At 46.5% G+C, this 26,776-nt stretch overlaps 2 protein-coding genes across 5 annotated transcripts in view; one reads left to right on the top strand and one right to left on the bottom strand.

Annotated features, from left to right (window-relative positions):
• The window catches only part of CSPP1 (centrosome and spindle pole associated protein 1), a 119,478-nt gene extending 103,632 nt beyond the window's left edge, over positions 1–15,846 (top strand). For 3 of the 4 annotated variants that reach the window (XM_040432805.1, XM_040432806.1, XM_040432803.1), the window contains 5 exons: positions 526–569; positions 778–841; positions 4,743–4,852; positions 12,610–12,763; positions 12,931–15,846. In XM_040432805.1, the coding sequence (XP_040288739.1) occupies positions 526–569; positions 778–841; positions 4,743–4,852; positions 12,610–12,763; positions 12,931–13,154 (596 nt within the window). In that variant the 3' untranslated portion in view covers positions 13,155–15,846. The remainder of the gene's footprint in view (positions 1–525; positions 570–777; positions 842–4,742; positions 4,853–12,609; positions 12,764–12,930) is intronic. The other variant, XM_040432804.1, reaches the window with a different exon arrangement.
• An 8,199-nt stretch (positions 15,847–24,045) lies between these two features.
• The window catches only part of XKR9 (XK related 9), a 42,134-nt gene continuing 39,403 nt past the window's right edge, over positions 24,046–26,776 (bottom strand). The window contains exon 4 of the mRNA XM_040432809.1: positions 24,046–24,729. Coding sequence (XP_040288743.1) covers positions 24,092–24,729 — 638 coding nt within the window. The 3' untranslated portion in view covers positions 24,046–24,091. The remainder of the gene's footprint in view (positions 24,730–26,776) is intronic.

Below are 26,776 nucleotides of genomic sequence, written 5' to 3'. Positions count from 1 at the left end.
ACTGACCCCTGATATATTTATACATAGTAATTAGATCTCCCCTCAGTCATCTTTTTTCTAAAGTGAATAACCCTAATTTTGATAATCTTTCAGGGTACTGTAGTTGCCCCATTCCAGTTATTACTTTAGTTGCCCTCCTCTGGACCCTCTCCAGCTCTGCTATGTCTGCCTTGTTTACAGGAGCCCAGAACTGTACACAGTACTCCATGTGTGGTCTGACTAGCGATTTGTAAAGTGGTAGGACTGTTCTTATCACAGGCATCTATGCCCCTTCTGATGCAACCCATTATCCTATTGGCCTTGGCAGCCGCTGCCGGACACTGGTTTTTGCAGCTTAGTTTGCTGTTTATTAAAATTCCTAGATCCTTTTCCATGTCAGTGTTACCGAGTGTTTTATCATTTAGTATGTACGGGTGACTTGCATTATTCCTTCCCATGTGCATAACTTTACATTTGTCAGTGTTAAACCTCATCTACCACTTATCTGCCCAAAATAATATATCTCTATTCTAAACTATAATATAGAGTTTGGACCAGTCCCTGCACGCAGCCTCCACCGCCCAGGAATGGTAAGTAACTGCGCTCTACATAAATGTTGAATATGCCAGTGACTTCTGACCGTTGTACAGGCTTTATGTGATTAAAATCCTAAACACCATGAAGTCAGCCGATAATTGAAGTTTCTTATAGTTGTAACTGTCTGGTTTACTGGGAAAACTGGCGAGTGCTGAGTGCATTTAGTTCATTTTAAAAAATAATGCTTTTTTCTGACCACAGCTCAGCAATCTATCAAAGGACCTACTGAAGACCTCACTGCTGGAATCTGAGAGTGCCTTCATAGGTAATAAGAAGTATTTCACCTATGTGTATGTCACACATTTGTGCATTTTTGTTTGGAACAATTATTTACCTATATCTGTCCTGGTAAATTAATATACAGCATGAATATCTGCAGTGTGAGCGAAGTCTAATAATACTATGTGGTCCGTCACCAGAAAATTCACTGATAAACCAGGCACAATGCTTTGTAGGACTTGCTCAGCTGAATGTAAGGATACCTATCGCTTAGCAATCTATTGCATCATTCTGGAGAAAAAGTACTTAAAGGGGGTGTCTCATCATAGACAATGGGGGGCATATCGCTAGTATTATAGGTGCAGGTCCCACTGCTGCTGAACTGCCGACTGTCAATCACAGGGAAGGTGGCGTGGTTACCATTGTTGTGGAAAACCACTCAGAAAACGCATTCTTCAGGAAGAATAAGGTTTATTGCGGCTAGCCGGGAGCATTAACCGCTTCAATCGCACAAAGGAAAATGCTCAAAGCGGGAGAGGCCCACACTCATCTTATACACATAACCATCCTAAACTTTACATACTTGTCTAATGGGGTTGTAGAGAGAGTGTGAGGAATATGGATTAAAATTTACTGTCAGCCATGTCCCCGGATCCTGCAGGAAAACCCCCAGCAGGAGGTATCAGCCCTTGCCATGATAAATGATGCCTTCCAGACATGTTGGCACCTACATTTCATAAGGAATTGTGAATCGCCCGGCCATTGCAGGCGCAAACCGGATACATATTTGTGTCCCGGTGGCCACGATGTACGTGCCCATGGTCTTTGTTTGATGGGGGGATGCCAGGGAAAGGAGATATCCATATCTCACCACAGAGAAACCAAATACCGGTACCATGTTTGGACTCTAGTTGTAGCCGGAACCCAGGAGGATCAATTGGGCCTGGAACCATCTTCCTGCGACATTCTGGTCTGGGGCTATGAGCCCTAAGGTTTTTTATGGGTCATTTGCTCCCAGCACCAGAGAAGGAGGGGTGGACCCTACCCATAGGCGGGGAGGGGAGCGGCCAGCTACAGGTCATAACCCCATGCAAGCCAGAGGGCGGGATCATTCTCTGAAGAAGGGTCACATCATGTAATGTGTTTAGGGGGACCCAGGAACTAGCTGAGATCACGGCCCTTCATGTGACTACAGCAAAGAACACCTCACAATCCAAAGGAACTTTCATCTTACTCGGTAACTGACTTTTGCTCTGCTTAACCCTGTTGTACCCATATAACCTGTATCTGTAATCTCAGACCACTGTATATATTCTCTGTGTATATTGTGTCATATCTAGTATAATTTAATCTTGTGCTGTCTTGTATCTCGATCACAAATACCCACGTCCGTGTTTTGGCCTAGTTATAAGCTACCATAGGTTGGTTTCTCACCCTATATAATCCCGTTAGCGGACCGGGCTTATATCAAACGAGAAGCTGTTGGCAGATACCCGGGCTGAGACAGCGCTGTTTTCACTGTGGCAGTGAGAAGGCTCTCTCAGCTTGTCGCCTCTCTGTGCCCGCGTGGACAGGAGGTGTCTGTGTAAACTGTACCAAGCTGACCTTACCTGCTCCTCTGGAGGGCGTAAAGTCAGGTTTTTGGTAACCCGTGACCATACCGCGGCTCATGAGCTCGACGTAGGCGACGTCAAGCGGGCACGAGGTGTGGTATTCGTGACAGAGTTTAACCTATCCAATGAGGATAAGACATCTCCATATATGGACAATACGTGCTTGCTTCATGTTCTTCTTGGCCAACATCTGTTATTCATTACCCATGCTTGCTTCATCTAATCTATAGCCCCTCACCCAAATAATGCTACCCCCCACCTTAGGAATGTGTACACACATAAGATTTGGGAATGTAGTGTCTGGTATAATAAGGCGGCATTATACTATATATTTTTCATTTTCTCCTTCACCGTGACTTGAAGCAAGGAGTCCGCTGCCTCCGTGACTTCAAGCCTGACTAGAGAAGCGCGCCAGGCAGGGGATTAAAGAACGTTTTTGCAGCTTTTGCTTCAACTACCTGCAGGAAGAACATGATTGTTACAAACACGCTGCTGGCTACTCTCAGGTACTGCTGCCGGCTTGGGATGTTTTTAGGAGGTGACGGGTTCCCTTTAAGGCAACCAGTCCTTCTCACGTTCTAGCACAGGTTGCTGGCAGCTATTTTAAATAATTCCTGAAGAATCCCTTTAAGTGAAGGTGTAGTGCCGCATTTACATGCAAAGATCACCTCCACAGTATGAGGACGAGCAATCGCTGCTGCTATCACTCATCCCTATACAAAATGATTGCTCTTGGGCAGAAAAGTGCCATTTAGCTAGCATGATCTGCTCTCCAGGAATGATGATTGACTATGCATCGTTCATCTGTTGATCTGAAGAATGAAGCAATGGATATGTAAGTGAAAAATATCATTGCATCCAGCTGAGCTAGCCCTACAAGACATTGGTGGAGATTCATCAAAACTGGCATAAAGAAAAAAACCGGATTAGTTGCCCATAGCAAGTCGTTTTCAAAAGGAGCTCTGAAAAATGAAAGGTAGAATCTGATTGGTTGCTATTCCATTACACCAGTTTTGATTACTCTCCCCCATTGTGCTTGGTTTAACAGTGAATTTCCTGGTGATAGATTCTCTTTAACACACTTCGAGACCTTTACTAAGATAAGTTTGCATTAATTTGTGCCCAAAAAAAAACTGGCTTAAGGGGAAAGAGGTGTAGCTTAAGATGCGGCTCTGTTTGCCAAAAATACACCAAAATTTTGGTGCAAAATTCTGCCACAAAGTGTCCCAACTAATAGGTGGTGTAAATTTGTCTAAAGATCAGGGCTGGTGTTAGGTGGGGAATAGTGGGCAATAGCCCTGGGCCTCCAATCCTCTGGACAGTGTCAGAACACCGTACCACTGAGCAGCAGCAGGGTTTCCTTTTCTCCAGGCACTGAAGAGACGAATGCTGTGCACAGGATCTTCCCTCCTCACCTGACAAAGACTGGAGGAGTTCTCTCCTTGTACTCTTCTGCTGGCTGTGAGGAAGTGTCTGCAGAGCATTGCACAAGAATAGGTAGGGGGAAGATCCTGTGTGCATCAGCAATGTCATTGTACTTTACAGCTGGGACTTGCAGTCCCACACATACAACATCACATACAACATGAGTAGCAATTTTATTCACTCCCTTTGCAGAGCAGGGGGAGGGAAAAGACACACAAATATTCATGGGGAAAACCTCAGAGATTGTTGTTACACACCCCCACAGCATTGCGGCTGCATGTCAGTAAGGGGCGAGAACAGAAGTAGGGAAATGAGGACATTTTTCTTTTTGTCTAAAACTTACTTAGTTTATGTATATATTGCCGGCCATCAGATTTACAGTGCAGTGGGAGCCTGATTTATTTTATTTTATTTTATTTTATTTTATTTTTTTCTCTGGTTTAGGGTCTGACCGATATAATATGTGAAAAAGAGAAAGGAGGCACCTGACAATTCACCTTAAAGGGTTTCTCTGGGGGAAAAAAACAATGAATACAATATTTTAGTATAAAATTATGAATGTGTTTTGAATAGGTGTTTAGGTCCATGCCTCCAAATCCCCCCTTTAATTTGGCCTAGGGACACACTTTGTCTAACATCTTCCCTTCTAAAGATGCACCAAATTTATCAGCCAAAACAAGCTACTTTGACAACTTTGTAACATCTATAGACTGTCTAGTCTAATTTTACACTGTTTTTAACCCAGTATTCATAGACAGTTTTTTCTAGAATTTTTAGCTGTTTTTAATTTCAGCAGTACGATGGTGTGCCGGGATATCGGGCATGTCATTTAGCCTTTCTTAGTCATGCAGTTCTACAATGTACAAGTATATTATTTGGTATTACTATTGAGTAATCTTTCTTTTTAAGGTGAAAATGGAGAACCATATAACGCATTCTTTGATCGATTCCCTGATCCAGAAGAATTACCTTCAGCCAGAGAGCGCAGGAGGCACAAGAATAAGGTCTGGGACTATGATGTACGCTAACGTTACTTGTGTTTATAACTTGTAAACAAAGCGTTAACAAAAAATAACTTCATTAATCTTACCAAAAAGGTCTAAAAGATACTAACATGACCAGTCTATTTAAAGTCTAAGTCAAATCCTGGACACTGAAATGTGGCTGCAGTAAAAACCCGGCCCTCCCCATCCACCATTCTATTATTTTTGCAGGGGTCCTAGAAGCTGACATGTGAGGACTATGCCTGAAGAACAGCTTCAGCTGGGACTGACAGTACCCTAGAAGGAGCATTGTGGTCACTAATGTTCTTCTTTTCTTTATTAGCAGTTCTGTCAGGTTTTATAAAGTAGAGAGAAATTGATCTGTAGCCCAACCACAGCTAAACTAAACCATATTGTGTTTGACATAAGGGTCTAGACCCCCTTTTTGCGGTGACTGCACATACACAACTCTCTCCAGTCTCTTCTGTTGGTGTCTGGAAAAATCTGAGTAAGCAAGTTTGGCTATTTTTGGAGCCCCCATAGAAGTGAATGAACAGATACGGGCCAATAGTCCGTTCATGGCAGCGGTGGCTGGGAACCCCCGTTCTCGAGATAGATGGAACTCTCACCTAATGGACATTAATGTTATATAATAAATGAACTTTTAAATACCTTAACTAGAAAAGTTTCTAATAAGGCTACTTTTACACGCGTTTTGAATTCCATTTGTGAGATCCGTTTCAAAACGGATCAGTTCAGTCCCAATGCATTCTGAATGGATAAGGATCCGTTCAGAATTACAATGTAAGTCAATGGGGATGGATCCGTTTTCACTGACACAATATGGTGCAATTGAAAACGGATCCGCCTCCCATTGACTTTCAATGTAAGTCAGGACGGATCCGTTTTGACTTAGACTTTAAAAAAAAAAAGAATAATGCAAACTGATCCGTTCTGAACGGATACAAGCGTTTGCATTATAGGTGCAGATCCGTCTGTGCAGATACCAGGCGGATCCACACCTAACGCAGGTGTGAAAGTAGCCTTAAAAAACATATAAATTCACGTACTTAAAGAAGCACCCCCACACATTTTTTATTTTATTCTCTGACCTGTTAGTAAGGTACATGATGTAAACTTCAGTGAAGGTAATCTTCTTACCCATGACTGTATTTGTGAGTTATAACATACCTCTGATCCTCAGCTGCATCATGTGACCAGCATTCAGACTTTCCAAATAACACAGCATCTTTGTGTGGACAGGAAGTTAGTTTATCTGTGTATTCCTATAGGAGCCTCAATGTCTGTCTCATAGGAATGAATAAAGAAGTAACTGACTTCCAGTCCTGTGTCAGTTGGAGATCAGAGTGCTGGTCACATGACACAGCTGAGGATCAGAAGGGAGGTTATAACTCACAAATACAGTCACTGGTGAGAAGATTACCTTCCCTACAGTTTACATCATGCACCTTTCTAACAGGTTAGAGAATAAAAAAAATTGTGGGAGTGCTACTTTAATGTAAATTCATACCATTTCTAAAGGTAGTCTGTCAGCACTTTTGTCAGGTTGGGTCAGAGGACAGGAGGTGATACATGTGTCTGTCACTGCTTTTAATCCAAGTAGTGATGTAAAAATTTACTTTCTCGCCCATATTCCTTGGGGGACACAGGAAACCATGGGTATAGCTCTGCTCCCTAGGAGGCGTGACACTAAGTGAAAGCTGTAAGCCCCTCCTCCATCAGCTATACCCTTCAGCCTGGAGAAGAGACTGCCAGTTTTTTGCTTAGTGTCCAAGGAGGCAAGACACCCCCTGCTTATGCAGGGTTGTTTTCCTATGATTTTTTATTTTTGCGTTATTTGTTGTTTTTAATTCGATTTTTTTCTACCTACAGGGACAACAGAGGCGCATTAGACCCCTCTGTTTCTCCCGGGGTTGAGTTGCGCCAGTGCCGGTAATTCCGCACTGCCGCCTCCCCCACAGAAGACAAGGTGGACCAGGGCAGCCTCGCTCCCCTGCGTCCCGCCAGCTCAGGGTCGCCCGCACGCCAAGTCCCTCCCCCGGCTTCCTGCCACTGCGGTGCCAGGAGCTGAAGGGGCGACCCCCGCTGGATGGACTGAGGGCGAAGACAGCGTATGGTGAGAGTGGCTGCTCCAGCCTCCCCTTCCTCCCTCCCACCGCTGCTACATCCCCCATGGCCGCTGCTACATCCCCCATGGCCACTGCTACATCCCCCATGGCCACTGCTACATGGCCACTGCTACATCGACCGCCCCCCCCCCCCCCCCCCCCCGGGCATATCGGGACCGTTACCGGGCAGGGGAGTTTATCTGGGCAAGTCCTTGGCAGGGACGCTGCCTTCAGGGGACGGCTGCAGGCAAAAGCAAGCTGTCTGCCACATCCAGGCGCGGCGGGGGGCTGCTTACTTGGCGTGAACGGCGCCATTTCATCTTGGCCGGCACTTCATCATCCTTGGGGGTTAAAATCATTTTGCCGCGCGCGCGCGGCTCTGCTTCTCAGCGCGGCAGAGGGGGGGCGGAGCTTCCTACATGCGCTCCGCTACTTCCGGTTTCATCGGGCTCCACTTCTCAGTGCTGCGTGGAATCCTCTCTGCCGTGCGATCCTGAAGCCATTCATCTCCGTGCTGCCGCCTCTCCTCCACAGCCTCCTCAGTCTGTTCCCCTTACCGCTGCCGCTTGCATCATCCGGGTCTGGTAGGACTGTTAACCCCCTCCGTGCCACCACTTTTCTTTGGGGTCTCCCACTTTAAGTGCAACATCTTTTTTCCACCATGTCAGACCCTTCTGCAGCCGCCAAGCCTTGGTACCATGCCTGTACTGCTTGTAGGGAACCCTTTCCCCGGGGGCAGTCTGATCCGCACTGTACTGCATGCCGAGCTCCACCGCAGCCTCAGTCGCCCGCTGTGTCGCTCCCTGCTTCCTCTGACCCGCCGGACTGGGCTAGATCCCTGTCCCAGGCCGTGGAAAGCCTCACTCATGTCGTGGGCCGCCTAATAGACAGGCCACCTACCCCGCAGGACGCCTCTCTGACTGTCGCGCCCTCCGGGTCCACTGCTTCTGCCGCTGCAGCAGGTTCACTCTCTCTTAGTGACCCCTCCCGAGCTAGGCACTCTCAGAAGCGTATTAGAGTAGAGCGAGCCTCCTCCTCTGAGGCCTCACTCTCCCCGCCACGCGTGCGCACCCAGACGAGCCTCTCCTCTCCAAAGGATTCGCTCTCTGAAGGTGAATTGGCGGTTTCAGATTTGGAAATGGACTCGGCCCTGCCGTCCAAGCTAGCCTCAGCGATGGGTCAACTCATCTCTGATATTCGTGACACCTTTAAGGTGCAGGATGATCCCCCTAGCTCTGACGCAGCTAGCGTCTCCTTTATCAGACCCAGGCAGGCCTCAAAAGTCTTTCCAATCCACTCTGATTTCTCCTCTGTGGTGTCTAAGGCTTGGGCTCGCCCGGACGCCCGTTTTGTCAACCCCAAGAAGCTGGACATTTGCTATCCTTTTCCAGCCGATGTCGTGGCCACATGGTCTTCCCCACCCAAGGTGGACCCCCCTGTGGCCCGGCTGTCAAAGAACACGGCCATCCCTGTTCCCGACGGGTCCTCTCTTCAGTCAGCGGAGGACCGTCGCATGGAGACCCTTTCCAAGGGCATTTTTGCTGCCTCCGGTTCTGCTCTCAGACGGTTTTTGCCTCTGCTTGGGCAGGGAAAGCAATCTCTGCTTGGGGTGCGCAGCTGGAACAGGAGTTGGACTCGGACGTCCCCATCCAGGACCTACGTTCCTTGGCCCAGCTTATTATTCGGGCCGGGAATTTTGTTTGTGAGGCCTCCCTTGATGCGGGAGCCCTTATTGCACGCTCCTCCGCCCTGGCAGTTTCCGTCAGGAGGGAGCTCTGGCTGAAGGTTTGGAAAGCGGACGCTGCCTCCAAACGTTCCTTGGCGGGGCTACCGTTTGCGGGTTCCCGCCTTTTCGGGGTCCGCCTAGACGAACTTATTTCGGAGGCCACGGGTGGTAAAAGCACCCATCTTCCTTAACCCCAAGCCAGGGGCGCCCCCCGCGGACGCCCTGGTGCGTCTCGTTTTCGGTCCTCCCGCAGGGCCTCTGGGGCTCCCACCACAGCTGCCGCTTCGGCTCCTCCCCAGGACAAGCGTAGGAAGCCGTTTTTTCGGGCGCAGCCCTCCTGGCGCAAGCCGCAGGCTGCCCGCACACCCGCAGCAAAGCAGTCCTCTGCCTGAAGGCGCGCCCCCACCCACCCGGGTGGGGGGCCGGCTCCTCCTTTTCAGGGACGTCTGGATGGCTCACGTCTCCGACGCCTGGGCCCTCGAAATTGTGTCCTCCGGATACAAAATCGAATTTGCATCCTTCCCTCCAGATCGGTTCGTTCGCTCCCGCCCGCCGCGGGACCCGAAAAGCGCGGCTGCGTTCTCCGCGGCCGTTCAAGCCTTACTGGACAGGGGGGTGATTACCCCCGTTCCTCTAGAGGAAAGGTTCCAAGGGTTCTACTCGAACCTCTTTGTAGTTCCCAAGAAGGGAGGTTCGGTGCGGCCCATTTTGGACCTCAAAAAGCTCAACCGTTTTCTCCTCCTTCGACGGTTTCGGATGGAGTCCCTCCGTTCCGCGGTGGCTTCCCTGGAGCAGGGAGATTTCATGTCTTCCATCGATATACAGGATGCCTACCTCCATGTTCCGGTAGCCCGGTGTCACCATCGCTTCCTCCGATTCGCCGTGGGGGACCTCCACTTCCAGTTTGTCGCCCTTCCCTTTGGGCTGGCAACAGCCCCCCGGGTGTTCACCAAGGTCCTGGCCCCGGTTTTGGCCTTACTCCGTTCCAGGGGTGTTTTTCTGCTACCGTACTTGGACGATATCCTCATCAAGGCTCCGTCCCTTTCTCAAGCGGTTGCCAGCGTGGATCTCACTCTAGAGACTCTGGCGAGGTTCGGTTGGGTCATCAACTTCCCCAAGTCCTCCCTTCCCCCCTCCAGACAACTAGTCTTCCTGGGAATGCTTTTAGACACAGGAGCGGCGGAGGTACGTCTTCCCTCGGAAAAACGTCTGATCCTCCGTGGGGCGGTTCGGGGTCTCCTTCTCCACCGTCGACCGTCCTTCCGCTTCTGCATGCGGGTCTTGGGGCAGATGGTTGCCTGCTTCGAGGCGATCCCATTTGCGCAGTTTCACTCCCGCCCTCTCCAACGGGCGATCATCTCCTCCTGGGACAAATCGCCGGAGTCTCTGGATCATCCCTTCCGTCTATCGCCTCCGGTGCGGTCATCTCTCCGCTGGTGGTTACAGTCCCCTCTTCTGGGCAGGTCCTTTCTGCCACTCAACTGGTTGGTGGTTACAACCGATGCCAGTCTCTTGGGCTGGGGAGGCGTGTTTCCTCCCCGATCCGTCCAGGGCATTTGGTCTCCATCGGAGTCCAAACTCTCGATCAATGTCCTGGAACTGAGAGCGGCCCTTCTGTCTCTACGACACTGGACTCATCTGCTGAAGGGTCATCCTGTTCGTGTACAATCGGACAACGCCACGGCGGTGGCGTACATAAACCACCAGGGGGGCACTCGCAGCGCTGCAGCAATGCGGGAGGTCACCAGCATTCTCCGTTGGGCGGAAGCCCACGTCCCGGCCCTATCTGCAATTTTTATTCCAGGGGTGGACAATTGGGCGGCGGACTTCCTCAGTCGCACCACCGTCGACCCCGGCGAGTGGTCTCTTCACCCGGAGGTATTCGAGGCCATTTGCCTTCGTTGGGGCATACCGGACGTGGACCTCATGGCCTCAAAATTCAATCACAAGGTCCCCGCCTATCTGTCCAGGGCCAGGGATCCGGGAGCTTGCGGAGCCGACGCCCTCGTTCTTCCTTGGCGAGGCTTCGCGCGCCCATACATATTCCCTCCCATCCCTCTCCTGCCCAAGGTCCTTCGGAAGATCGCGGCGGAAGGCGTCTCGGTGATTCTGGTCGCTCCGGACTGGCCCCGCCGGTCTTGGTATGCCGACCTCATGCTGCTCCTGGCAGACGCGCCCTGGCCGCTGCCCGCCAGGGAAGATCTTCTCTCTCAGGGACCGATCTTCCACCCGCGTTTAGGGTCCCTACGTTTGACGGCGTGGTTGTTGAGACCACCGTCCTGACACGTAGGGGTTTTTCTGCGGACGTCGTCCGCACCATGATCCGCGCCCGTAAGCCGTCCTCTTCTAGGATCTATTATAGGACCTGGAGGACCTTTTTGGGGTTCTGTGCCGATCTGGGGATTCCTCCGCTCCGCTTTTCTCTCCCCACCGTTTTGTCCTTCCTGCAGAGCGGACTGGCCCAAGGGCTGGGCCTTAGTTCTTTGAAGGGTCAGGTGTCTGCGCTGTCCATTTTGTTTCAGCGCCCACTGGCCCCCCTTGGTCCTGTCAAGACCTTCCTTCAGGGCGTGGCTCACGCGGTTCCCCCGTACCGTCCTCCGGTACCGCCCTGGGACCTGAACCTGGTTCTCTCAGCGCTCCAGGCTTCCCCTTTCGAGCCTCTGCGGACGGTTTCCTTGCGACTTCTGTCCTGCAAGGTTATTTTCCTTGTAGCCGTCACCTCTCTTCGGAGGGTGTCCGAATTGGCTGCACTCTCCTGTCTGGAACCTTTCCTAGTGTTCCACCAGGACAAGGTGGTTCTTCGTCCGGTCCCTTCCTTCCTTCCTAAGGTGGTCTCCGCCTTTCATCTGAACGAGGACATCGTTCTCCCCTCTTTGTGTCCTTCCCCTTCCCACCCGCGGGAGAGGAAGCTTCATCGCCTGGACGTTGTCAGGGCGCTCAAGATTTACCTGGAAGTAACCAGCTCTTTCAGGCATACTGACTCGCTCTTTGTGGTCCCGGAGGGGTCGCGCAGAGGGATGGCGGCATCCAAAGTTGCTATCGCCCGTTTTGTCAAGATGGCTGTTACTGAGGCTTATCTCGCCAAGGGCAAGGTTCCGCCCCTCGGTGTTACCGCTCACTCCACTAGAGCGGTCGGGGCTTCCTGGGCTCAGAGGAATCGGGCTTCTACGGAGCAGATTTGCAAGGCGGCCACTTGGTCCTCCTTGCACACCTTCACCAAGTTCTACAGGGTGCATACTCATGCGTCGGCTGACGCTGCTTTAGGCCGTCTGGTGTTGCAGGCGGTAGTTGATTGATGCTTCTGGTGTTGGTTGAGTTTGTTCTGGTCCCTCCCTTCTGGGACTGCTCTGGAACGTCCCATGGTTTCCTGTGTCCCCCAAGGAATATGGGCGAGAAAAGGAGACTTTTGTATTACTTACCAGTAAAGTCTCTTTCTCGCTCTTCCTTGGGGGACACAGCACCCGCCCTTCATTTGGGTTACAGTTGTGGTTCCGGCTTGGTTGCCCCCGTTGGGGCTCGACAGTTCTTTTTCCGGTTGGTGGTTATCTTTCACTACTTGGACACGCAACTGGCAGTCTCTTCTCCAGGCTGAAGGGTATAGCTGATGGAGAAGGGGCTTACAGCTTTCACTTAGTGTCACGCCTCCTAGGGAGCAGAGCTATACCCATGGTTTCCTGTGTCCCCCAAGGAAGAGCGAGAAAGAGACTTTACTGGTAAGTAATACAAAAGTCTCCTTTTCATTGCTGCGGGTGCCACTTCTGCAAGTGCTGCAGTGCTTCAGGCTCAGACTATAAGCAGGTGCGCAGGCCCTCTCCCCTCTGCTGTCACATCTGTAGCTGTCTCCTGGTTGGATGCTAAAGTTAAAATCCTCCATAAATTACTGATTCAGGGCTCCAGGTTATCTGATGAGTTTTTAACGACTATATATGTGTCCACAGAATGATGTTCCTCCTGTGCCTCCTATCCCCTTAAATCAACCAGACCGTTACTCATTGAACTCTGCTGCTAGCTTCAATGTAGATGAACTGCAGACCAGAAATGATGAGCGTCTCAGAAGATTAAGTAACTTCCAGAGAAGCATGGTCAGCATAGGTAAGGTCCAAGAACGTACAGCAGTGTCCAGATGTCCACTGTCCATAACTAACATTGTGATTTATATTGTCTTGTGTGGAAGAAGGGTCTCTAGATCCAAAACCTGTTCTTAAGATTTGGCTGCATTGTTTCTTTGGTTGCTAATCATGTACTTTTATGTCCTCAAGATAATAATCCAGATGGTTTTGGAAATGCAGAGGACCTTCTGAAACAGTTTCCTACCAAACCTGGTGACCGACCTCAGTCTGTGGACACAGTAGCAACAGATCCATGGATGCGTCCAGGCACATCGGAGACACTTAGGAGGTTCATGGCTGGACAGATGAGCCATGATACCAATGAAAATGCCTTAACCTTCAACTGGCAGGGCCTGTCCACTGCTCATGGGTAATGGTCAATGGACAGAACCATTAGTGATTTGAAGAGCTTGTTTTTCATTTTCAACATTATTTTTCACCCTTTATTGTGGGTGGATAAGAGAACATTTTGGAATTAGACTTTCCAGTTTCAGATTTGACCTTTCAGCACAGCCCTTTATGTGCCTTTCCAATAGATTGAATGTTGATCACTATAGCACTTTTCACATTTTGTGGCTGATAATAAATGTTACCTACAGACACTTGAACTACGATACTAGTCTGACAGATATTTCTATGTTGCCAGTTTTATAGGACAAACTGTAGAACAGAAATATTTTAAGTCCTTAGTTTCATCTACGGCTGCTATATAGCATATATAATTTAGAGCATGGCATTTTTTATTCTAGATTTCTTTTTTTATTGTTTGTTTATTTTTTAATGTTTCTAATTCGTCCTTCAACCAGGCAGTGATGTAGTGTAGAAGAGAAAACTGCAGCACGCAACCATCTTAAGCATTACAATAATAGTATATGTGCTCAACGCCATAAGGCATGGATGTATGTGCAACTCTCCAGCTGCTTCTAATCTACAGCTTGAAGAAGACCTCTCCTGACATGTTTTATTAACTGCTTCCATTCCCCATGTAATAACAATTCTGAAGCATCTGTTCTTGTAACTATATGTTGTGTTGTTTCTCTATACCTAAATACAGATTGACCACTGGGTGTTACAATTCCCAGTCTCAAAGGGTTGTGTCCCTGCACAGTGTGCCGCTGTCCGCAATGATTGAATAGTGTCAAACTGTGCAGGAGCACACCCTCACTTGGTAACACTTATTCAAAAACATCTAGAAGGAATAATAGAGGAATGGAACGACATAGAGCTGTCACCTTCAACCTGCAGCTCTCCAATTGTTCAAAACTATAATGCCCACCCATGCCCTGATCTTTGCAGGCTATCAGGGCATGATGGAAATTATAGTGCACAGATTGGAGAACATTGACCTAATCATTAAAAAAGATGTTCCAGAAAGTAATTTAGTAAATCCAATTATTTACCAAAACAGACACGTCAGGACTGGAGTGCCAACAGGTCCGCCATAAAACAAGCCTATAAGAATCCCTTAAAATGGGGGAGCAGATAGCAACAAGATTACTTCACATAACTCCTCCAAAATTAAGTTGTTCTTATTGTATTGACATCTCTGGTATAAATGATGCAGAACTATTGCACCACTTTTGATGTTTAGAAAGTTATGTCAATGGGAACCCTTCACGATGAACATTCAGCCCAGTCTGTAGGCAGCATGTTATAGAGCAGGAGGAGCTGAGCAGATATAGTTTTGAGTAACCTTGTATTTTGATTGAAATATCTGATTATTCTGGGCTTTAGGAGTCCAGTGGGCGGACTTATCAGAGATTGACAGCTATCTCTGTATACACACTGAAATGTGGAAGGCTGTCATAAACTGATTAGAACCACCCACTGGATATCTAGACCCAGAAAGAGCAGATTTACTGTAGATCAGTAAGTTATGTTACACTGAATCTTTTCCCACAAAACTATATATCAATCTGCTCAGCTCCTCCTGCTCTATAACATGCTGCCTGCTGATTGAATATCATTTTCATGGTGACAGGTTCCCTAACCTTCACATAAGCTCCTGAAACTTAAAGGGAACCTGTCACCTGGAAAACACATATCACTGGCTTGCGTTCTAATCACGCTCACGGTAAAGACGAGAAGTGATGGCCGAGCGCGACGGAACTTAACGGCGCATGCGCAGTCTGCAAAATGAAGGCGGTGAGTGAGGGAGCCGGGATCGCGCAGTAACAGGCAGCGCACGGCGCATGCGCGAGAAGAGCACGGTATCACAGCAAGATGTCCATCACACTGTAGAGAGGAGAGGTAAGGGGCAGGGTTATCGTGCCTTGAAGCAAGGAGGCTGCTGCCCCCTTAACTTCAAGCCTGACTTGGAGAAAGAGCCAACAGACATTAAAACTGCGATTTTAACAAATATGAGGAAAGAAAAGCATGATTAGCAACACACTGGGGGATACTTTAAGGTACTGTGGTTGGTTTAATATGTGTTTTCCAGGTGACAGGTTCCCTTTAATAACGTGTGTTTTGTGTTGTTCCGTATTGTGAAACTTTCATTCACTTCCTCTAAATATATTTATTTAATAATCACAGGCTGTGCTATTTTACTCCTAGTGGATGCATGGGCACTGCTTAAGGGTTATAGCTTAACAAAACTTGAGGAACTCCCCATATGCGAGCAGTATTGAGTTATGCTCATAAATTCTGATACTAGATACTTGAATCACAGTGAAATATACCTATTTAAGATGAAGACCTAAGTTTTATGGATAGCTGTATAAGGCTGTGGTCACACATTGGGTTTGGTGAGATGCAACAAAGGAGGGCTTTATATCTTATGGATTTTATTTGGGTAAAATAATGAAACAAAAGAAACGTGAGCGACAAATACAACGCAAACACTAATGTGTGCCTGTGGCCTAAGTCCATCAGTTGTGTTCAGCTGATAGTGTACGGGTTTCTAATCCAAGAAACAACACCTTGTGACTCATAAGCTGGCTTCTTGTAAAGTACTTTTTTCTGTTACATACATGTAGTTTGTTTGCACTGAAACTATTTTATTATAAATCTAAGAATGTTCTAAGAGAGTATGTTTTCTAACTTAATAAAATTATATTTTATTACCTTCAATCAACTCAGTTTGTCTTCTTTGACATTTCTTCAAATCTCATAATATATCAAAGCAAAGATGCTAAGCTGTTGGTTACAGAATTTGATGAGGGCTCATGCTTGTTAATCAGTCGTGGTATAATGCGTCACAGAACTTTAAAGGCCCCTTTACACTGCACTGCCGGAACATCGGGCAGATCATCGCTAACAAGAGTTCGTAGGAACTAGGGTTGTTGCGGGTATCAAAATTTCGATACCCAATCAATACTTTTGTCCCGGTATCTATACGATACCGGGATTAAAAAAAATTCGATACTGGCCTGCGCTGCTGCACAGTCTAGTATCACGGAACATGAGCGTGCTGCTGTCAGCACGCTCATGTTCCCTCAGCAGCACAGGGGAGAAGGAAGCAGTCTCTCCCTCCCTTTGTGCCGCTGCCACCAATGAGGAGAGAGGGGCGAAGGAGGGGCGGGCACACTGCGCCAACAATGATGGGACGACCTTTTTTATGGGTTCGGACTTAGTTAAGTTAGCAGGACATGTAGAGCGGCGCCCAGGGATCTCCCTGCACCTACTATTATCCCTGGGCGCCGCTCCGTTCTCCCGCTGTGCCCCAGTTAGTCTCCTGCTCCATATGCTAATTACTACTATCGGAGCGATGGGGAGGAGACATCAGCGTCTCTCCTGGGCGTTCCGAATCTTTCATGCGGTCACCTAAATCTCAGTTTGCCGGCAGCAAATTGTGTCTAAACAGCACTTTGCTGCCGACAATGATTATGTATGGGGACAAGCTATGGCATTAGCAATCACTCCTCCCCATACTGTGGAGGCAATTGCTGCATGTAAATTCAGTAGTCTCCTTTACTGACGAACAGGCGATTGCAGGAAAGGAACGCTGCTTCCACACAATCATCTGTTCAAATGAGCTGTGTAAAGGGGCCTTTAGGCCACCTTTACACGTTGCTTATTACCTCCAGATGTGCATGCAAATTTCAAAAATCTATACTTTGCAGAACTATCTCATGTGTACCGTAAATTGAACTGTGTGTATTTTGAAATCAGCAGGATGTCTACCGGATAGGTGATAAGTGGTGGGCCAGTCATGAGAACCAGGGTCCTGTGTGTCCATTTGCCTCCCAAACTATAACCGAAATCATGGCACTAAGGGCTCTTTGAGACGAGTGTGTCCTGTGCGAAAATCACGTTGCATGTGTGAGCGCGATTTCCTGTTATAGACACTGCTCATTTTGCAGCAGCGCAGGGCATTATAATGATTTATAATGCTGTGTGTCTCTGCATGACCTTACTCCTACAGAATTATACTGACAGCATTGTCAGACCTATCCGGTCTGTAGACCGGACACCCCTTTAAGCCACTGTGGAACCTGGAATGTAACCCTTTTAGTTGTCACCCAATATTGAAATTGGCTATAATAAAAAAAAGCTGATAAATATGATAGACATTAATATTAATAACTAAGGTTTGAGCTCCATGGTGACTTTTGCAGTATGGCTGATGTTTCTCAATATTGGAGAAGTAGATTGCAAATTCCCACGATAGGGAAGTACTGTGGTTGCTGAAACCAGTCACTTTTTAAGCACTAGCCTAAAGGATGTCTTTGTTACTAATGATTTTATTTTGGTGCTCCTTAAAGGGGTTATCCAGGTATAAATTTTTCCCTTTCTGTGTGGTTCCCGTGCCAGGCCCTGCAACTTAGTATTGCAACCTTTTCTGTCTCACTCCAGGGATTGTTAGAGTGGTCACGTGACTGTGCCTTCTGTAGAGGATGTATTTCCTCTGACATCACAACCAGGCCTCCCATGATCCCCTCTGTCGGAATCCCTGCCCAAATGGTTGTGATGTCAGACCCATGTCATCCTGGAATGGGCTGTAAAAGCCGATGCCTGCAGATTAACCCCTTCTATGCCGTGGTCTGCGCTGACTGCGACATAGAAGGGGTTTGTGTTTGGTGAAGGAGCGCATCGAGTCCCCGCGCTGCTGTGGCGGGGACCCGATGTGTGACAAGGCAGCCTGATGCCATGGAGAGGCTGCCCAATGCCTTGCACGGCACCGGGACCTGCCTTCAACGGGTGCCCAGGAGATCATACACTAACAGACAATGCATTACAATACATATGTATTGTGATGTTTTGCAGAGGGGATCAGACCACCAAAAGTTAAAGTCCCAGAGTGGGACAGAAATAAAGTTTTTAATTAAAAAAAAATGCATATTGGGTATCGCTGCGTCCGTAACGACCGGCTCTATAAATATATCACATGATCCACCCGTCCGATAGATATAAAAACGGTGTCAAAAAAAGCCATTTTCTCGCTCGTATAATTGGGGGACACAGGACCGTGGGTATAGCTGCTTGCTGCCACTAGGAGGCGACACTAGGCTAGAAAGTGATAGCTCCTCCCCTGCCAGCTATACCCTCCCCAGTCAGGAGAGAGCATATCAGTTTTTAGCTTAGTGTCATAGGAGGCAGATCTCCCTGCATATTGCAGGGCGGCTTTTCATTTATTTATTTTTCTTTTCTCTCTTCTCCTTAGGCGGAAAACAGAGTTGCCTAGCCCCTCTGTTTTCCTAGGATGTGTAGCCGGTGTCTGTTTCCCTCACTGGCCATCCTCACCCTAAGAAATCAATGTGGACCAGGGCAGCCTCGCTCCCCTGCTTCCCCCCAGCCTAAGGGTCACCCATATCCCCAAGCCCTCAGTTCCAGCTTCCTACCACTTAGGTGCCAGTGGCTGAAGGGGTGACCCTGCTGGTTCTGCCGGACATGGGGTGAAGAAGACAGCAGCAGATGAGTATATATCCCCCACTCCCATTCTGTCATCCCCAGATATCCCCCATAAGTGCGTCATCCACAGATATCCCCCATAAGTGCGTCATCCACAGATATCCTCCATAAGTGCGTCATCCACAGATATCCCCCATAAGTGCGTCATCCACAGATATCCCCCATAAGTGCGTCATCCACAGATATCCCCCATAAGTGCGTCATCCACATTACATCCACATCTGCAGACAAGTTTAATAAAAGTAAAAAATGATAAAGATAAAATGAAATAATAATCAAGATCCAAATAAAAGAAAGTACATATAAATGTATTCAAAAACACACTCTGGGCTCATGCCCATGAATGTAAGGGCACCGTGCCTGTGCTGCGGACCGCAAATAGTGGTCCGCAATGCATGGACACAGACCATGGGGCAGCTGCATGAGGATCGCGGACCCATTCACTTAAATGGGTTTCGCGATCCGACTGCCCGCACCGCAAAAAAGTAGCGCATGCTGAAGTGAATGGGTCCAAGTGCCCGTGTATTGCTGACCCGCCGTATGCAGCCTGCAATATGGCAACGGCGGGCACACGATCGTGTGCATGAGCCCTAATAGTCCTCACTGGTACTGTTGGCGCAATATTTTAGGTTTTAAAAATGTGGCTCTCGAAAGAAATTTCAATCGTGGTTTTGGCGATATTTGGCTCAGTTGACAAAAAAGTTTGCCCACCACTGGAGTAGACTGTCGGATGGAGATGGTGACTAAGTCCTTGTTTGCCGCAAGTGGCTCTGCCCTGCGTCCCATCTTCGCCTGGGTGGCTAAAGCGGTCTCAGAATGGGCACTTAGTTTACATCACGGTATGGTGTCGGACCCCCCTCTGGCGGAGCTCCAGTCTCAAGCTTTGCTGATTACTCAGGCAGGAAAGTACCTCTGTGAACCCTCCTTGGACGCGGGTACTTTGGTAGCCTGCTCTTCAGCCCTCGCCATCACCTTGCGGCGGGAGCTCTGGCTCAAGGTATGGGCAGCAGATGCCTCTTCCAAACGCTCCCTTTCAGGCTTGCCCTTTGCAGGGTCCCGCTTGTTTGGTACCCGGCTGGATGAGAAAATCTCAGAGGACACGGGCAGGAAGAGTATATCCCTTCCCCAAACCAAGTCCAAGCGCGCCCCTCATGCTAGGTCCTCGTTTGCACGGGGCCATTCCTTTCGCCGCACCTCCGGTACGCTGCCGGGGTAAGGGGGGGCCTCCTGCCGCTATCGCACAGGAACAGACGAAAAGGCCGTTCTTTAAGTCTCAGTCGGCCTGGCGGCCTAAATCCAATCCTCCCATTCCACGGCCACCAAACAAGCCTCTGCATGAAGGTGCACTCCCAACCTCACGGGAGATTTGGCGGGCCCACATCTCAGACGCATGGGCACTCGAGGTAGTCGCATCAGGTTACAAAATCGAATTTACCTCCCCTCCCCTGGAGCGCTTCTTCCGGTCCCAAGTTCCCAAGGAAGCATAGAGGGCCTCCGCCTTGTTCTGGGCAATTCATTTCCTGATAGCTTGAGGAGTGATCTCCCCGGTCCCTCGGACGAAACAGTTTGCAGGGTTTTATTCTAACCTGTTTGTAGTTTCGAAAAAGGAGGGTTCCGTTCGGCCTATCTTGGACCTCAAATTGTTAAACCGGTTCCTCTGAGTTCAGCGCTTCCGGATCGAGTCCCTTCGCTCCGTCATTGCTTCATTGGTCCAGGGAGAATCCCTTTCCTCCATAGACATTCAGGACGCGTACCTACAAGTCCCCATTGCCCAGGCGCACCAGCGCTTTCTCCTCTTCGCCTTAGGGCCCCATCACTTCAAATTTGTCACCTTTCCCTTTGGGCTGGCAACAGCACCGCGAGTCTGCACGAAGGTCCTCGCTCCCCTACTTGCCCTACTTCATTCCAGGGGCATCACTTTTGTGAGAAACGTAATCTCCCTCCTCTATGCTTCTCTCCTTCCACGATTCTCTCCTTCCAACAATCTGGTCTGGAATTGGGACTAGCACTTGGCTCCTTAAAGGCTCAGGTGTCGGCGCTGTCTATTTAGCTTAAGCACCCTCTGCCCTCGAAAGGCCCGGTTAAAACCTTCCTCCAAGGGGTGGCTGAAATTGTTCCTCCCTATCGGCCTCCCGTGCCTTTCTGGGATCTGAACCTCGTTCTAGGTTCACTCCAATCTGCTCCGTTTGAACCGCTTCGGACGGTGTCCCTGCGTCTTCTTTCCTGGAAGGTGGCATTCCTGGTGGCGATCACATCCATCAGGCGTGTCTCAGAGTTGGCAGCCCTTTCCTGTAGGGAACCCTTTTTAGTCCTTCATCAGGCTAGGGCGGTGGTAGTCTCGGCCTTCCATGTTAACGAGGACATTGCCCTCCCTTCCTTTTGCCCAGCTCCCTTGCATCCTAGGGAGCATTCTCTTCACAAACTGGATGTAGTTTGTGCTCTGAGGATCTATCTAGCTCTTTCCGCCGCACAGATTCTTTATTCGTGTTTCCTGACGGTCCTTGTAAGGGATGCGCCGCTTCTAAGGTGACGATTGCCAGGTGGATACGTTTGGCTATAATGGAGGCATACCGTTCCCGGGGCAGGGCTCTGCCCCCTGGAATCACGGCCCACTCAACGGTTGGTGCTTCCTGGGCTCGCTTCCATCATGCATCAGCTGTCCAGTTGTGTAAGGCGGCAACGTGGTCGTCTTTACACACGTTCACGAAATTCTACGAGGGCAGTTTTTCCATGGGCCAGTATTGTTTGTTCCTTACCCGTGGACTGCTTTGGGACATCCCACAGTCCTGTGTCCCCCAATGATACAAGCGAGAAAAGGAGATTTTTGTGGACTCGCCTGTAAAATCTCTTTCTTGCTGAGTTTATTGGGGACACAGCTCCCACCCATTGTATTTTTCTATTGTTACCGCGCTTAGCGGTGATTGGTTATTTGTTGGGTTTCAGTTTTAATTCATACCTACTATGTTCTGACTGTTATCAGTTCTTTTCTGCTACTCCTACTGCTTGGGCACAAACTGATATGCTCTCTCCTGACTGAAGAGGGTATAGCTGTCAGGGGAGGAGCTATCACTTTCTAGCCTAGTGTCGCCTCCTAGTGGCAGCAAGCAGCTATACCCGCGGTCCTGTGTTCCCCCAATGAACTCAGCGAGAAAGAGATTTTTCCACAAAAATCTCCTTTTTGTCACCTTATATCACTAAAAGTGCAACACAAAGCGATCAAAAAGGCATATGCCCCCCCCCCCAAAAAAAGGTACCAATCTAACAGTCACCCCATCCCGCAAAAAATGAGCCCCTACATAGGACAATCTCCCAAAAAATATAAAAACTATGGCTCTCAGACTATGGAGACACTAAACATGATTTTTTTTGTTTCAAAAATGCTTTTATTGTGTTAAATGTCAAAAAAAAAAAAAAAGTATACATATTAGGTATCGCCGCATCTGTAACAACCTGCTCTATAAAAATACCACATGACCTAACCCCTCAGCTGAACACCGTAAAAAAAAAAAAAATTGTCACCTTACCTCACCAAAAGTGTAATAGCAAACGATCAAAAAGTCATATGCACTCCAAAATTGTACCAATCAAATCATCATCTCATCCCAAAAATTGAACCCTACCTAAGAGAATTGCCCAAAAAAAAAAAAAAAATATGGCTCTCAGACTATGGTGACACTAAAACATGAGTTTATTTTTATTTTTTTTCAAAAATGATATTGGTGTATAAAACGTAAATAAAAAAGTACATATATTATGTATCGCCACGTCCGTAAGTACCAATCAAACCGTCAACTCATACAAAAAAAAAAGAGCCCCTACATACGACAGTCGACCAAAAAATAAAAAAAACTATGGCTTTCAGAATATGGAAACAACAACCAAAAAAAGTCATATTTGGTATTGTCGTGTCCGTAACAACCTGATCTATAAAAAAAGCTCATGATCTAACCTGTCAGATGAACGTTGTAAATAAAAACAGTGCCAAAACAGCTATTTTTTGTTACCTTGCCTCACAAAAGTAAAATATAAAGCTACCAAAAATCATCTGTACTCTAAAATAGTACCAACAAAACTGCCACCTTATCCTGTAGTTTCCAAAATGAGGTCACTTTTTTTGTAGTTTCTACTAGGGGTGCATCAGGGGGTCTTTAAATATGACATGGCAAGTTAAAATTATCCCAGTGAAATCTGCCCTCCAAAAACCATATGGCGTTCCTTTCCTTCTGCGCCCTGCCGTGTGCTTGTACAGCAGTTTACGACCACATATGGGGTGTTTCTGTAAACTACATGATCAGGGCAATAAATATTGAGTTTAGTTTGGCTGTTAATCCTGGCTTTGTTAGCGGAAAAAATATATTAAAATGAAAAATCTGCCAAAAAAAGTTTAATTTTGAAATTTAATATCCATTTTTAATTAATTCTTGTGGAACACCTAAAGGGTTAACAAAGTTTGTAAAATAAGTTTTGAATACCTTGAGGGGTGTAGTTTCTAAAATTGTGTCACTTTTTTGGGAGTTTGTACTCTAGGGGTATATCAGGGGGGCTTCAAATGGGACATGGTGTAAAAAAAAAGTCCATCAAAATCTGCCTTCCAAAAACCATATGGCATTCCTTTCCTTCTGCGCCTTGCCATGTGGCCATACAGCAGTTTACGACCACATATGGGGTGTTTCTGTAAACTACATGATCAGGGCAATAAATATTGAGTTTAGTTTAGCTGTTAATCCTGGATTTGTTAGCGGAAAAAAATGATTAAAATGGAAAATCTGCCAAAAAAGTGAAATTCTGAAATTTCATATCCATTTTCAATTAATTCTTGTGAAACACCTAAAGGTTTAACCACGTTTGTAAAATCAGTTTTGAATACCTTAAGGGGTGTAGTTTCTAAAAGGGGGTCAATTTTGGGTGGTTTCTATTATGTAAGCCTCACAAAGTGACTTTAGACCTGAACTGGTCCTTAAAAAGTGGGTTTTGGAAATGTTCTGAAAAATTTCAAGATTTGCTTCTAAACTTATATGCCTTGTAACGCCCCCAAAAAATAAAATGGCATTCACAAAATGATCCAAACATGAAGTAGACATATGGTAAATGTAAAGTAATAACTATTATATGAGGTATCACTATCTGTTTTAAAAGCAAAGAAATTGAAATTTGTAAAGTTGTGAATTTTTCCAAATTTTTGGTAAATTTGGTATTTTTTTATAAATAAAAATAAAATATTTTGATTCAAATTTACCACTGTCATGAAGTACAATATGTGACGAGAAAACAGTCTCAGAATGGCCGGGATAAGTAAAAGCGTTCTGAAGTTATCACCACGTAAAGTGACACATGTCAGATTTGCAATAATCAGTCTGGTCCTTAAGGGGTTAAATGACATTTTTAGGATTCCGCACAGCAGAAACTTTTATTTTACTTGTGATTTTAGAATACAAGAAGTTAACAAATGACAATAGATCTACGGCATTATGAATTTTCTAAATCTACTCTGCTCTCTAGAGGTGATCCCATCCACTGTATCGCCTTTAAATTGACCCATGCAGTGAAGGGTGGGGTGAAAACAAGCATAATACAGAATCAATGATAAAATACCAAGTCCCAAAGTTACAACTGTAGCAATACTGAGAAGTGCAAATATGAAAGTACGTGCAAAGGAAGGTCTGAGGTAGAAACACAAGGACAGAATCCCTATTGTGCTCAAAACCCGCACAAAATAATAAACTGAAATGGGGACTCTTGTATTAGACCCTTTCACATTGAAAAAAGTAAAAATGAGAATTGTTCCAATAATGACCCTGTATAGTACTTCCATTCCTTTCTTGGTTCTGCAGAAATCTGTCTCTTGCTTCCAAGCCCAGCAAAATCCAGCGAAACCTAACAAAGTCACAAGGCCAGCAAACATATAAATATTGCAGGTTATGAGAAAGACTATGCTGATGATCCAGGAGGTCAAAGTGAAAAACTTGTAGAACGTGTAGGACAGCAGAGGAAATCCAACACTTATACCCTTCTTTCCTGGTAGAGATTTCCGTAATGACATCTGGTAATCCACTGTAGACCATGAAATGCTGAAAAGCGATACCATAATGGAGATATCTAAAAAATAAATAAAAGGGAAAATTACTGGCTTTTAAGTATTAGGTCGTAATAGACAAAAAATTAGTGTGGCTCTTCATTCTAGCTCTTTGGGTATATGGCCATGGGTTATCTTCATAGTGCAATCCATTTAGGCTGGTTCAGTTGGTCTGGCATCAGATACCTGCAATTATCAACGGTTGTTACACGGTAAGCTGTGGATGCCCATACATTTGTATAACATGACAATTGTTTAATAGTTGATCACAAAATAGATAAGCCAGGTCCACAATAGCTAAAGTTCCCTTTACACTGGCCAAACATCAGCCAGATAACCATTTCAACCTGGATCTAGTTTCAAACTTTTTTCATGCTGGATTTGAGATCTGTGTTTCCAGGATGCTGCTGCCTTCTCTAGCTCTAATGTACTAGTACTGCTTCATTCTTGTACTGCATTCACCTACCACTAGTGATAGACGAACATCTGCCGGGACGGTTAGCGAACGCGATCAAATGTTTGCGAACCGCAAGTTTGCGGCGTGTCCCATTTATTTTAATGGCATACGAACCTCAAAAACCTTCAGCTCATATTTGCAGCCAAGAAATAATTACTAGAAGTGCACAAATTGTCCTACAACATGGACAGTGACATACTAGATGTATTATTTGAATGTGCGATCTCCATTCATTATTTTTTTCAATGCGAAATATCGGCAATATAATTTTCGCGTACGCTCATGCGCACACCAGTTATAATTATTTTTTCCAATACCATTTGTCACTGTGTGTAGCAGAGGGAACGCAGCAAAACAGCAAACAAATGCTGCAGTACCCAAATGCACTATATAGAAAGTATATTGGTATAGAACACCTCGCTTCTATCAGTTTTTTGCGGGGGGCATCTGGTATATCACACCAATTATAATTATTTTTTCTAATTGCGTTTGTCACTCTGTGTAGCTGCAGTATCGCTGCAGAACCGCTCACCACTGCTGCACAATACAAATCCACTATTATATGCTTTCTATGTTAGAAAGTATATTATAAGTGTATTACACCCCTCTGTACTGCACACCTATCAATAGTACACCTATACCAGTCCTTAAAAGGACTTTTGTGGACCTATTTGATAGTTTTTGTCCCTAACAGTCTGTCCCTGCTCCACACAGTAACCTCTCCCTACACTGACAAGACTGAATGTAAAATGGTGGCCAGATCAGGTTTATTTATAGGGTAGGGGGTACTGTATGTCCATGTGCTGAAACGTCTCAATTGGCTGTCCTGTACCACCTGATGGATGGGTCATGGGTTAAAGTTTTTCACAATGTAAAAGAATATGGCGGGCGTGAATATCTCCATATGTTCGGCGAATCGCGAACGAGCAAAGTTCACCGTGAACCGACCACCGGGCGAACCGCAAGGCCATCACTACCTACCACAGCCCCTATATTTTTTTTTTTTGTTTTTTTTTTTTGTTTTTTTATAGATTCTATCTGGGTCCTCTCATCTTTCTCTACACTGATACACAGCCTGTGTGATTCACTTCCCTCTTTTGGATACCCCAGTTACAATGGAAAAGTGAAAATACCATGAAAAAAAAATGTCGATGTCCCCCAGAGGTCTTTTAATGAGTTCTTGGGGGACATATTATGTACCAAAAATATATATATATTTAAAAACGAGCCCATTCATGCAAAACTATACATATTATATACAGTTGTGTTCAAAATGATAGCAGTGTGTTTAAAAAAGTTAATAAAGCTCAAAATCCTTCTAATAGCTTTTATTTCCATACACACAAATGCATTGGGAACACTACACATTCTATTCCAAATCAAAACATGAAGAAAAATATATCAAATTTGTGTTCCGCTAAAATAAAATTTAAGAAAAGTGATTAGACTGTTCAAAAAAATAGCAGTGTTTGTATTCTTCTTTACAAACTCAAACATTCACTATATAAACTGAAAAATGTTTGAATATTTTGCTTTCCTTTGAATCACTTAACTAATATTTAGTTGTATAACCGCTGTTTCTGAGAACTGCTGTACATCTGTGTTACATGGAG

This window comes from Bufo bufo, chromosome 5 (genome assembly GCF_905171765.1).
Source record: "Bufo bufo chromosome 5, aBufBuf1.1, whole genome shotgun sequence".
Lineage (NCBI taxonomy): Eukaryota > Metazoa > Chordata > Amphibia > Anura > Bufonidae > Bufo > Bufo bufo.
This window is presented reverse-complemented; position numbering and strand designations above follow the sequence as displayed.